This window comes from Tamandua tetradactyla, chromosome 9 (genome assembly GCF_023851605.1).
Source record: "Tamandua tetradactyla isolate mTamTet1 chromosome 9, mTamTet1.pri, whole genome shotgun sequence".
Lineage (NCBI taxonomy): Eukaryota > Metazoa > Chordata > Mammalia > Pilosa > Myrmecophagidae > Tamandua > Tamandua tetradactyla.
The window spans coordinates 36,925,213-36,939,527 of record NC_135335.1 but is presented as its reverse complement, the minus strand read 5'-3'; the positions used below and the strand labels follow the sequence as shown (position 1 = coordinate 36,939,527).

Below are 14,315 nucleotides of genomic sequence, written 5' to 3'. Positions count from 1 at the left end.
TGAAGTAAACACTGAGATATTGGGGTTCCTACAGGAGAGTTTCCAGCCTTATACATGTTTTTTTTCTCTCTCTCATCAATGAGAAGGAGAAGAGAAGAACTTGCTGACTGAATCAACCCTAAAGTGCAGGTGTCCAAAATGTACCCCACACTCCCTTCCAAGACAGGGTGGAGAGGATTCGTTTCCTCTCATCCCAGATTAGAGCTAGCCCTTTTCTTCTCCACTAGCTTGGGAGGAGGGAAAACTTGTCTCCCTCACCTTGGGGCAGGGAAGATGTCTCCTTTCTCCCCGGCACTGAGGATTGAGGAAGGGGCAATTCCACTCTTTCTCTCCATATGGGTGTGTGTGGGGGAGCACATAGATGTTGCCATCTCCCTACCACCTACAGCTTCTCCTCAGCTTTGGGGAAGGAGGTAGTCCTTTTCCTTTTCACTAAAGGGTCTCCGTCTGTATGTATAAAGAGGGTGGCACTTTTCTTTCTCATCTTAGTGTAGGGAAGCTGACACCTCTGTCCTCTTCAAGGGGGAGCGGGAGTGATGCTTTCACCTCCGTCTGAAGGGGGAAGGCATGGCTCTGATTCGCCCCCAAAGGTGGTACAGAGCTCCATTCCTTTACGCCCGCCCCAGCAAACACATATTTAGGTTGCTGGACTTCAGAGCCCTAGGCCTGGAGGCCGGTGGTTTAGGGATTCCCAGCACCCGCAGCCTGCCGGGGGCGGCACCAGCTCTGCGCCGAGGGGCGGGGATAGTGGTGGCCCCGCCCCCAGCCCCGCCCGCTCCCGCGCGCCCAGCCTCAAGCCCCTGGGCTGGCCAGGCCCAGTCCGCCGCGGCTGTCTGCTGGGCTCGTGGCGCTGGGACTGAGTCTCAGCCGCCTCGGCCCCCTCAGCCGCCTCGGCGCCTCAGCCGAACCCTCCGCCTCTCGCCGCCCGGCCCTGCCGCCCCGCGCGCCACCAGCCCCTCAATCCAGATGATGAACTTCCTGCGGCGCCGGCTGTCGGACAGCAGCTTCATCGCCAACCTGCCCAATGGCTACATGACCGACCTGCAGCGGCCGGAGCCCCAGCAGCCGCCGCCGCCGCCGCCCCCCGGCCCGGGCGCGGCCTCGTCGGCGCCCCCGGCCGCCTCCCCGGGCCCCGAGCGCAGGCCGCCGCCGACCCCGGCTCCAGCGCAGCCGCCCGCCCCGCAGCCGGCCGCGGCGCCGTCGGTGGGCAGCAGCTTCTTCAGCTCGCTGTCCCAAGCCGTGAAGCAGACGGCCGCGTCGGCGGGCCTGGTGGACGCGCCCGCGCCCGCGCCCGCGGCCGCCAGGAAGGCCAAGGTGCTGCTGGTCGTCGACGAGCCGCACACCGACTGGTAGGTGCCCCGCCGCCGCTGCTCGGGGCTCCGGAGGCCCCCGGAGGCTGAGGCGAAGATGGTCCCAGGTAGCCAAGGAAACACTTAAGACCAGTGAGGAGGAGGTTCTGCGTTGTCCCGCAGGGAGGAAACGGAGGGGGGTGGGGAGCGCGCGCCTGGTTGCGGGGGGTGCGGGGTGGGGGGTGGGGTGGTCGCATGGATCGGCATGGAGAGGTGAAACCCGAGGTAAAATAGTTCCTCACTTGTCTCCAGTCTCCCTAGAGAAATAAAAGTAGGAGCTACTTTTACGCCACAAGAAAGAGTCTTAAGAAATAGAATTTTAGTTTTGTTGTTTTTCTTCTTTTTTAGGGGGGAGGGGGGTGTTGCGCGCAGACTTTTCACCTCTGATACGTAAAAGCTCAGGGGAAAATGGTCCTAAATAGCCAAAGAGATATTTAAGGCCGATTCAGGAAAGGGTCTACTTTAGGAGGCACGGAACGAATTTGGAATGAAAGCTGGTATTTGGGGGGGGGAGGAGGGTGATGGTGGGGAATTTTTTTTTTTAACCTGGACCTATGAAGGCTGATAGCAGGTACTGCCATCGAGGTTGATGGAATCACAGCCGCGTTACCCCAGCCAGGTGTCGGTGGGCCTGTCCCCTTGGAGCATGGCTGGGGGGCGTTCAAGAATTAATATATATATATTGTATTCTGTGCAGCAGGGAGGGGTTTGTGGATTTGTTTGTTCCTCTGGTTGTGTGTATGTGTGGGGGGTGTGTGTGCTGGCAGTGATGGTGGCCTTTTTCAGCTGGAAAGATGAAGACTGAATTAAAATATTCTGGGTCATTAAAGGGCTGCAGCTAAAAAGAGATCTGCCTTAATGCAGTACACAGGGAGTCAAGAATTCAAGAATTATTTTTTCTTTTTTTTTTTAAGGGACGTGGGGCATCTTACCGACTCAAGATGCTGAAGATTGGGGGAAAATGTTGCTCCCACTTGATAAAAGCATGAATGAGGTCCATTTGAGACATTAACAAAAAGTGATTCTATTTTATGTAATGGGAAGTTGACAGACAAGGTAGTTGGAGTGGGGGGTGGTAGACTTGGGCGGGTGGAAGGGACAGACAGCTTGAAGAAATGACCAGGTGAGGAATTTGGGTTGCTTTTTCTTCAGGAATACTGGGAAAGGTTCTTTTTTTTTTTTGCCTCGTTTTTCTCAGAGGGGTTGAGGTTGGAGATTGGATCTGTGCGCTCCCTCCCAAGAGGGAGGCACAGAGGGACCACAGAGCTGTTTATCTGTTTCTGCTTTTGACTGCTTGGCTGCTTTTCTGTCACTCTCTCTCCATCACTCTCTCATTGGAGACCTGGAGGGAGCGAGGGCTGGTGTGGGTGTGGTGAAAGTGAGGTGTAGATGTGGAGGTGCCACTAATGTGACCATTCTGAATCGTCATTTAGGAAACTTATGTGGTTGGTTTTTTCTCTTCATGACGGTGGAGCAGAAAATCTGAAGGGGCCTTTGCCAAGAAATGACAAATGCACAAGCAGTAGCGCATTGGTCAAAGAATAAGAGCATACAGCGGTGCCATTGGCAGCCTCCAAAGGAGAATTACACTAACTTGGTTAAAATCAACAAGTGCTTATTAAAGGGGAAGGGAAGGTAACTAAGCTTTATTGAGCATCCATTCTGTGCCAAACACTGTACTATAATGTATCATTGAATTCTCACCACAAAACAGAGACCTACCAAAGGTAAGTAATGTGTTCATAGTCATATAGCAACCAGATGTTAGAACTAGGATTTGAACTTGTGACTCTGTTATTGCCACTCCACTGTTATATTGCCTCTCCATTATTATTATGTTATTAACAATATTAATAATAAGCTCTTTAGTGCTAGCCAGTATGGGGACTTCAAGGAGAACTCAGTCAAATTTGGGAGACAAGGAGGATACATGAAACAAAGGGAACCTACAATTACTGCTTGAGACAGTACATGTTAACAAAGGCATTCAGTAAGTGGAGTGATTTGTGAGACTCCGAGTTATTTGAGAAGGCTTCACAAAAGATGAATCTTTAGGAAAGGCCAGAATTGGACTAGGAGAGGAGAGATGAGAATGACATAGGTGTTTCATTTTTCTATGCAAGAATCTGGTCCTTCTGCAGCTTGCCTTGATCTCCTATCCTATTGAAGGTGTTTGTTGGGGTCTAAGTACCAGTTATTAACTAAATACTACCATGAGTAAGGTAGATACTCATTTGTAGGGGTGCAATGAGGCTGCTGCAGATTTATGTTTAGTTATAAATGCTTCAGTAGCTTGAGCTTTGAAACTCTCCTTGGATAGTATTATTTTCTAGGAAGTCTGCCTGGCATGAACTAGAGAATTTGCCTTGCCCTAGAGACGACTTCTGATGGAAGTAATAGAAACCACTTTCCTGTGGGCTGACTCCTAACTATTTTGTGATTTTTCTCTGAAGTATTTCTCTGATTTATTAAAACTCATAAATCCAGTTTGAGTCTAGTGCTTGACACCAATTTTGTGTTTTGTTTCTGTGCTTGCTAGCCATTCCCAGAGTCACAGAGTTTGTGTTCTTCCAACATGTATCTAAATTGGTTAAAAACATCTCACTTAAATACCAATGAACAGTTATATAGAAAGTCTTCTGAGTTACGGAGCAAGTACCTGTTTATGACAATTACAGTGACAAAAAGGTGCTTTTTGCTCTGGAGGCTCATTTTAGTACATTTGTCTCACAGCTTGAGCGACTTAGGTAGTATTCAGTGAGCAGGTGCCAAATATTCCCAGTATCATTTTCCTGGTGCTCGAATACGAAGTCAGAGCATAGCTTCCTACTAGAATTTAAGAATATTGTTCCCATCTGGATTATAGATTGCCAAAATAAAGAGGATGTTAGCAACCATTTAAATAATTGGTGACTTAAAAGAAGAGCTTAAAGTAGAAAGCCTCTCAGAGCAGCCTTAATGTACAGTAGATTCCTCTGAATTTTTATAAGTGCAATTGTGGGCAATGGCGTTTGGAGACCTCATTACTGCCCAAGTTCATGGGAATATTGGTGGAGAAAACCTCTCTCATTTTGGGGGGGGGGTGTTGAAATGGGATTTTATTGGTTTTCTGAGATCTTTAGATGAATTGCACACAAAAGGATTATTGAAAAATGTATCTCTGCCATCAAAAAATTAAATCAAAGTTCATTATTTACATTATTAGTAACTATTATTTGTGGTTTGTTTTTTTTTTTTGCCTGAAAATGCATGTCTTTTAAGGTCAATACCTAAATTTGAAGTGCAGTAAAGACAGCACTTTAATGATCTTTGTACTTACACAAGAAACATGTGTCTATTTATATATGTTGCTTTTTCTTCTGTGGGTTACATTCACTGATAAAGAGGTAAATTTTCTCCTAGAGCCTCACCTCCCTCTATTCCAGTGATGGTAGTGTTTCTAATTCCAGGGAACAAGTGAACTCTTTCATCTTTGTACACCTCAGTGTTCAATTTGGAAATCAGTACAACACAGGTACTCTTGTTTGTCTAGAGACTGCACCTATAAGTCAACAGCGATTTTTTTAGTATCCCTGTGTAGGATATATATGCCAAGAAATGTGAGACATTATCTTCCTTCTAGGAGCTTACTGTCCAGATGGGTAGATAAGATAAATGCATTTTAAAAATAAAGTATACTGAAAACTAGTCCCTTGTATTTGAAGTATAGTCCTCAGATTAACAGCATTGGCAGGAGCCCAGGAGCTTGTTAAAGGTACAGAATTCAGGTCCTACCTCACACCTACTGAATCAGAATCTGCATTTGAACAAGACCCCCAAGTGATTTATGTGCACATTTAAGTCTGAGAAGCACTGAACTGAAGGGTATGTGATTAGTGCAAAAGAAGTGGTAACACCAACAACTACTGTTATTTATTGAGCAGCTGCTTTGTACTAATCTCTTTGCAAGTTACATTTAATTTCTACAACAGCAATGCAAATGGCACATGTACTGTAGAAGTTTAAAAGAGTGAGACATCAACGTGGGTTAGATTGGAAAGGGAAATCTTCATATAGGGAAGTGAGGCTTGAACTGAGAATTTGAGTAAAAATAGGGCTGGGTCAGTTCAGAAAGTATGCAGTGTAAGGGAAGTATAGCAGCAGAAAAAGAGGAGTCAGTGAAAAAACTATGTTTCTCAGCACCTGTTTTTGTTCCTTACTATTCTTCTGGCCAGCATTTGGGCTTTTCATTAAGAATAGGGGCATCTACACTAGTCAGTTTGGACCAGGGCTTGTGAGTTGTTGGAAGAACATCTGGCTTACTTTATAAATGGGGAAATTTTGGTCTGGAATGGTGAAGTGACTTGCTCAAGGTTACTCAGCTAATTAATGGTAGAACCAGAGCTAGAATCTAAAACAGAAGTCTGTCACACTACTAAACTTTTTTTTCACTATACCTTCAGTTCCATAGTCTCCCTGTATCTTCCCTAACTACTTTTATCTTTCGCCATCCCTAACTCTCAAGAAGTGTTGATCTTATAATGGTTTGAACTTGCAGGATCTTGAGTGACCAGCTAGCTCAAAGAAATGAAATGAATTGCCCAAGGTCAAATAAGAAATTAATGAAAGAATGGTGACTAGATCTCACATTTTCTGACTCCAATTCATTTTTTTCCACTTTTAATTTAGTCTTCCTCAAATTTAATCCAGTTTGTCCTTTAAAGGACTGTGTGTGACTGCTTGGTTTAGGAGCTTGCAGAGTTGTCCGTAAGTGCTTAAAAAACCAACTGAGCATATCACACTATACCCACAGTTTCACTGTTTCTTATTTGTGTTACTGATATTTGTGTATATGGTGTATATATTATTATATATGTTTGTGTATATTGCTTCACTATAGGTCATATGGTTGAAGAAACCTCTTAGAGACATGGTCATCAAAATCCAACAATTTAATAAAATTTAGTGGGTCCTGTCCTGCAATGATGTCCTTCTTTTCAGGGATCCATTTTTACCTTATTGTCCCTATGGACCTAAGATCACTTACTGTCTTTCTATAGATATCCAAGTTTAGATTTGTTGAAAGATTAGTCTTTTTTATATCTTGCTGAGCATCCCTCAAAGGGAACAGAACCTAAATAGGAAGTTTGCCAGAAGTAAATACCTTGCCCTCATATTTACAAAACAGTTTTAACTGGGGATTAATTTTAGTTGGGGATATAAGGATGAGTTGGGCACAGGACATGTCTCCTGGGAGCTTCTAGTCCAACAGGGAAGAAAACAGGCATTTAAACAGAATTTTAATCTAGTATGGTAATTAGTGTGCGTAGGATGCTGTGGGAACACAGAGATAGGCTGTCCTGGGGAATGAAGATATGACTATCAGAACCTTAAAGATGTTTGATTAAAATGTGTCACTTTGTATTCTTATGTAAACCAGTTTGCCTCTTTGGACATTGATTTTTTAAAAGCTATAGAATGAGAGGAGTAGAACAGACCTCTGAGATCCTTTCTAGCTCTGCATTATTTCCATGGTATAGCTTTTGTGCCATTTTCTTTCAAAAACTGTAGCTCTATAATTTTTTTCTGTGTGATAATGATTGTAAATCTTTGGAAGGAGAGGAGTATATCAAATGATGAAATGTTTCCCTGGATGAAAAGCTCACGTTGGAGTACTCTCTGTTTAGTGTATCTCCTTTTTCATATTACTGCCATTTGATGTTCTGTAAAAGAGATCCTGGTAGCTTGTTAGGTCTGCTGTGTGTGTGTGTGTGTGTGTGTTTCCTTCTTAACAATGGGAATTGGGGACTTGTGGTTGAGTTCTTCTCTCAACCACAAGTATATATGTGTACATATGTTGACATGTCTAATGGTATTGATTTCTTTATTCCTGCCATACACATAGTGCTTTACAGCTTACACAATACATTCGTACATGTTATCTTATTTTATCTTCACAGTGATCTTGAGCAGTAGGTAAGAATTCCCATTTCATAGATGAATGAATCGCCTATAAAGCTGAAGTGGCAGGATCTGAACCCAGATTTTTCCTGCAAAAAAATGCCAAATTTGCCTGCAGATAAATTAGGGGATGATTTTTTCTTATAAAGTAGATTGTTTCTTTTGCAAAAAGAATCATCACAGTAAGTGTCCAACTGCTTGATATATACATAGTGTTTTTGGATCATAACCATTGTATGGATGAGGGCATTATGAAACACAGTGTCCTTAGGATGGACAGTTGCATCCAAATTTTTGTGTGTCCTTAATGGTACTCACATTGTGTGTGCACCTCTAAATCTTGAATGTGAGACCGTCTGCATTCTCATTGGGTAGCGTTGTCATGCTTTGTTTTAGCTTTCCACCTAGATGCTATTGGATACCAGAAGGCTACACATAGTTCTTTTTTTTTTTTTAACCTTTTTATTTTGAATTAACTTCACGTTTAGAAGAAATTTACAAAAACAATGCATAGAACTCCAACATACTCCCTATCCAGATACCCAAATTTACCAACAATTAGCGGTTTGCCACATTTCTTATTATCATTCTATCATCTTTCTATTTATCGTTATCTTCTAAACATTTGGAAGTAGGTTGCATATATCATGCTTATGAAATATTTAACAATTCCTTGTACATTTCCTAAGAGCAGAGATACTTATATAACCACCTTAAATACAGATGTCAAGTTCAAGAAATTTAATATTGATATAAAGCATATAGTTCTTATTCTAACTTTTTCAGTTGTCCCAATGATGCCCTTCTGGGCGTTTTCTCCTCCATTATCAGTTCCTGGCCAGGATCGTATAGTTAATTTAATTGTCATTGTTCCCTTAGTCTATCTTTAATTGTTGTAATATATATACAACATAAAAATTCCCATCTCAACTACTCCCAAGCATATGATTCAGTGGTTTTAATCACATTCACAGTATTGTACTGCTACCACCATTATCCATTACCCAAACTTTCCATCACCCCAAAAAGAAACCCTGTACCCATTAATGAGTTAATTTCTCATTCTGCTCCCTCCTGCCCCTAATAACCTGTACTCTACTTTCTGTCTCTTACACTTAACTCTCTCAAGAGAGGAGAGGGTCAAGAGGACTTTTCTGTTCTGCAGATACCACTTCATTGTGGCAGGAAAAAAAGTAACTTAGAAGAAGGCAAGTGAACTTTGGAGAAAATACGGGAAGCATATACCACAGATGTGACTGAACTTTAAGTATGTCCATGCAGTGTTAGAATAGGAGGAAATATGCTGGCCTTGGCTTGTTGCTTGACAGTAGGCATTTCTGAAATTGTTGCTAGTTCACAGTAAAATTGTAAGGCTCATTAAGATTATAGTCAATGTGTAAATATAGAATTGAGGGTCAAAAGACCTAGGATTGAGTTCTGGCTCCATCATTAGCTGTATAACCCCATAAGTGTTAAATAAACTCTCTAACCACCCCCCCCCCCCCACTGCATTTGACAAGTCTTCATTAGGATCACTGTTTACCAGATACTAAGTTCTAGAATAACACAGACAAAAATTAGTTTCCTTATTTGCAACATGGAAATAACAATATAACATTGTGAGAATTAAATAAAATAAGATTCTGAAAAAGCACTTTGTGAAGGATTAGGTGCCATAGTAGTTATGGTTGCATCCTTCCTTGTTTTAAATTGAAGGTGCCCAACCTATCCTGGGCCCTTTCCTTGAGTTCTCCAAATTTTATTGTGTAGGTGATTGTTTTGCACACTTTGGGGATGAAAACTCCTTTCTAATTCCCTAGATTGTACTGGGTATCTGTGACCCTTCTGTGTCCTTTTTTTAGTCCTGTGGATATCTTTATCAGTGGACTCAACACAATGTTCTATCTATTTATGCATCTGCCTCCACCAATAGGTAGTAAATTCTTTGACGAAGGGCTTATTAATTTATTTATTTTTGTATCCTTACATTCAATAGTGTCTGATACATAGTTTGAGGTCAGTAAATCTTTGCCAAATTTAGTTGAACAGGGAGATTCAAAGAAAGAGACAAAGTATTGAAGAGAACAATGGAGAGGAAGAGTACGCTGTGCTTAAAGGCATATTTACAATGTTGAAAGTCATTCTCATTCACATTAATAATAGATTTTAGGATACTTTCACTCTTATGTTCTGTAAAATATAAACTAACTTAATTACTAATTTTCAACCATTCCATAAGTCTTTAGAGACTGAATGAGAGAACCATGGTAGCCCACAATACTGGAAAGTATTACTTGGTCTACAGCAGAGCAAAGGCTCGATGGAATAAAATTGGGACCAGAGTTTCTCTGTTCTAGCCTTCATGACATTTTGTGTACCTTCTTCCATACAGCTTGTTTTTGGCTTCTTTTTCTCTTCACCTGCAAAGTAGAAGTATGGGAATGGTTTAATGTGCTGGTCTCTAAGGGCTCTTCAAATTATCACTAATAATATATTAGTTTTCTTAAAAAGTAAACTTCTTAAATGGTAGTAGACAGTATAACATAGGATAGAGTTCTGGAGAATCAAAACAGCATTGTGATTGAAAAATGTCAAAAGTACACAGCAAGCCCTTCATAATCTGACTCTGCTTACCTCTTCAGTCTTGCCTCTGATTCACCACTCACTTTGCTATAGCCATCACTGACCACTTAGAGTTAGCTGAATGTGCCATTCCACTATGTCTTTGTTTATACTTCTTCTACCATCTGCAGTGCTTTTCAGCTTGTTTTTTCCTAGATAATTTTCAAGACTCAGTTCAGTTGCTGACTCTTCAGTCAGCCTTCCTTAATTCTTTCAATTTGTATTAGAAATCATAATACATTTGCATCTCATAGCAATTAACTCACTATATTATAATCAAGTTTTGTTTATCTGTCTCTTCCTCTTCCCACCTTCAACAATGCTGAGATCCCCTTGAAGGCAATGACTATAAATTTTATTTGTTTCCTCACCTTTTGGTAAGACAAGGTTTTCAATGATTTTTTGTTGAACCAATAAATGACTCAAAAATTTTAAAACTGTGAATGATGAGCAAAATCACATCTTCAGCTCCTTGTAAATATAAGCAGATGACAGCTACATTAACCGAAGGTGGTTAGTCTACAAGATGTGGTATAAAATGTATATTATATAATTTTATATTTAATATATAATATATATTATATATATATTAATCTTTTAAAAGTGCTTTAAGAGCTTTAGTTATTGTTTAGACTATCCTACATATTCCCTTACATAATTCTGAATATGCACCTGCTGTATACATGCCTGACTATGTATCCCTCTCTAATTCACCCTTCCCTGGTATAAATAAGCACCCCGTGCTTGCTGTTTCTTTCTGGAGAACAGCTGGAGTACTCTCTGTTTCTCCACTCTCAGCCTAGGTTCTGAGATGTCTTTGTACACTTAAATTGTAGGCATATCTTTCTTTTCTTCTGTCTGTCTAGCACCATTTTTCCATGTCAGTCCTTCTAAATGGAACTGTGATCCCATTTCTAAGGTATATGCCTCTTATCTGTTTCTCCATTGCAGGGATCTAACAACTTTATACAATAACTTCAGCCTAATTTAAACCTGCCCAAGGAGGCTTGGGCTTTGTGTAATGGAATCGAGGTCCCTTTTCTCTACTGTATACTTGAAACCTTGGAGGGCCCCAATATTAATAATAATGATAACACAGCTGAAAACTTTTTTTTATTAATTAAAAAAATTAACACAACATTTAGAAATCATTCCATTCTACATATACAATCAGTAATTCTTAATATCATCACATAGATGCATATTCATCATTTCTTAGTACATTTGCATCGATTTAGAAAAAGAAATAGAAAGACAACAGAAAAAGAAATAAAACGATAATAGAGAGAAAAACAAAAAAACTATACCTCAGATGCAGCTTCATTCAGTGTTTTAACATAATTACATTACAATTAGGTAGTATTGTGCTGTCCATTTCTGAGTTCTTGTATCCAGTCCTGTTGCACAGTCTGTATCCCTTCAGCTCCAATTACCCATTATCTTACCCTGTTTCTATCTCCTGATGGTCTCTGTTACCAATGACATACTCCAAGTTTATTCTCTAATGTCGGTTCACATCAGTGGGACCATACAGTATTTGTCCTTTAGTTTTTGGCTAGACTCACTCAGCATAATGTTCTCTAGGTCCATCCATGTTATTACATGCTTCATAAGTTTATTCTGTCTTAAAGCTGCATAATATTCCATCGTATGTATATACCACAGTTTGTTTAGCCACTCATCTGTTGATGGACATTTTGGCTGTTCCATCTCTTTGCAATTGTATATAATGCTGCTATAAACATTGGTGTGCAAATGTCCATTTGTGTCTTTGCCCTTAAGTCCTCTGAGTAGATACCTAGCAATGGTATTGCTGGGTCGTATGGCAATTCTGTATTCAGCTTTTTGAGGAACCGCCAAACTGCCTTCCACAGTGGTTGCACCATTTGACATTCCCACCAACAGTGGATAAGTGTGCCTCTTTCTCCACATCCTCTCCAGCACTTGTCATTTTCTGTTTTGTTGATAATGGCCATTCTGGTGGGTGTGAGATGATATCTCATTGTGGTTTTGATTTGCATTTCTCTAATGGCCAGGGACATTGAGCATCTCTTCATGTGCCTTTTGGCCATTTGTATTTCCTCTTCTGAGAGGTGTCTGTTCAAGTCTTTTTCCCATTTTGTAATTGGTTGGCTGCCTTTTTGTTGTTGAGTTGAACAATCTCTTTATAAATTCTGGATACTAGACCTTTATCTGATATGTCGTTTCCAAATATTGTCTCCCATTGTGTAGGCTGTCTTTCTACTTTCTTGATGAAGTTCTTTGATGCACAAAAGTGTTTAATTTTGAGGAGCTCCCATTTATTTCTTTCTTTCTTCAGTGCTCTTGCTTTAGCTTTAAGATCCATAAAACTGCCTCCAATTGTAAGTTTCATAAGATATCTCCCTACATTTTCCTCTAATTGTTTTATGGTCTTAGACCTAATGTTTAGATCTTTGATCCATTTTGAGTTAACTTTTCTATAGGGTGTGAGATACGGGTCCTCTTTCATTCTTTTGCATATGGATATCCAGTTCTCTAGGCACCATTTATTGAAGAGACTGTTCTGTCCCAGGTGAGTTGGCTTGACTGCCTTATCAAAGATCAAATGTCCATAGATGAGAGGGTCTATATCTGAGCACTCTATTCAATCCCATTGGTCGATATATCTCTCTTTATGCCAGTACCATGCTGTTTTGACCACTGTGGTTTCATAATATGCCTTAAAGTCAGGCAGCGTGAGACCTCCAGCTTCGTTTTTTTTCCTCAAGATACTTTTAGCAATTTGGGGCACCTTGTCCTTCCAGATAAATTTGCTTATTGGTTTTTCTATTTCTGAAAAATAAATTGTTGGGATTTTGATTGGTATTGCGTTGAATCTGTAAATCAATTTAGGTAGAATTGACATCTTAACTATATTTAGTCTTACAATCCATGAACACTACAGCTGAAAACTTTTTATTTTATACCTCTAGCTCCAGAGATCTAGAGTGAGACCTTTGTTGAACTTTGTGATGAGACTTTAGGGATACATATGAATATATTTCCCTCTTCTGTCCTTTCTTCCCCCTGATGAATAGCTAATGATGAGAATTTAAGTCCTATAGGATTCTGTTTTCACAAACATGTTAACTGTTGGATAAAAGGGCACCAGTGAAAGACTGATCAGTTGGTCAGCAAATAGCTATTAACTCCAGTGTCTTACCTGCCATGAAGGCTATCAAACCACTGAAATACGGGGAATCAGATAATTACAGAATATATACTTTCAGTTTTGAGAACGCCTACAAGATCTCAAGGAAGACACAATTAGGATAGTATAGTGAAAAGAGCATTACAAATATTTAAAACGTCTGGACTCAAACCTCAATTCTGCCAAATAGCTTTTAGTTTGACCAAATAGCTTTTAAATTGACTAATTTAAGCCTCAATTCCTATTTCAAAAATTAGGAATTTGGGCAAAATCATTTTTTTTTTCTGCAGGGGCCCTCCCAGCACTTGATTTCTAGAGATTGAGTTGTTTGACAGTTAAAGAGGAATTCAGAGTAGGAAGAAATCACTGTGGGCTGGAGAAGTCAGGAAATGTTTCATGGAAAGGTTAGATCTGAGCTGGGCTTTGAAGGCTGAGTGGAATTTAGATTAATGAGGAAAGCATTTCCATTAAAAGGAAGAGAAAGCAAAAGCATAATAACAGTAATGAGTAAGGTGTGTAGAGGAGATTTAGGCTAGTCGGCATAAAGGTTTTAGGGCAGGGAACAAGAAGTTTGGATAGCGAGATTGAGAGAATTGATGATAACACCTAACAATTTGGGCAGGCACTGTTCTAAGAAGGTGTATTAAATCTTACTAGGCCATGAAATCAAGCAAATATTAGTCTCATTTTACAAATGAGAAAACTAAAGCTCATAGTGAATCTGGGATTTGAACTCAAGATAGTCTGGCTCCAGAATCCATGCCTTAACCACTGTGCTCTGTAATGACTGCATAACGGTGTTCCAAATAACTCCTCGACCCTATACAACTTGGTGTTTATTTCCTTCAATGATATAAAACATGCTTGACCTTAGGCAATTTCTTGTTTTCTGAACTTCAGTTTCTTCATCTTTAGAAAGGAGATAATATATATCTCTAAGGATTCTTATAGAGAATCAAATGAAATAAACTGTAAAATGCTCTAACATAGTGGCTGGCAAATGAGAGATGTTCAATAAATGTTTCACCATGACAATCAGATTTTCATTGCAGCTTTAAGATGACAGCATACCACATGAGTATTTATAGGAGCCTTCAAGCTGAGTAAAATCATGAACAGGTTTCCATGTCACGAAAAATAATTTTGAAAAATAGAACAAATTTTGATGAATATTCTTTTATTTTGGTTGGAGCCTTTGTGGCACATAGTTTAGAAAACACTACTTACCAGTG

General features: G+C 40.3%; 1 protein-coding gene across 2 annotated transcripts in view; it reads left to right on the top strand.

Annotated features, from left to right (window-relative positions):
* The first annotated feature begins 903 nt into the window (after positions 1-903).
* The window catches only part of SYN2 (synapsin II), a 228,848-nt gene continuing 215,436 nt past the window's right edge, over positions 904-14,315 (top strand). The window contains exon 1 of one of the 2 annotated variants that reach the window (XM_077116514.1): positions 904-1,349. In XM_077116514.1, coding sequence (XP_076972629.1) covers positions 967-1,349 — 383 coding nt within the window. In that variant the 5' untranslated portion in view covers positions 904-966. The remainder of the gene's footprint in view (positions 1,350-14,315) is intronic. The other variant, XM_077116517.1, reaches the window with a different exon arrangement.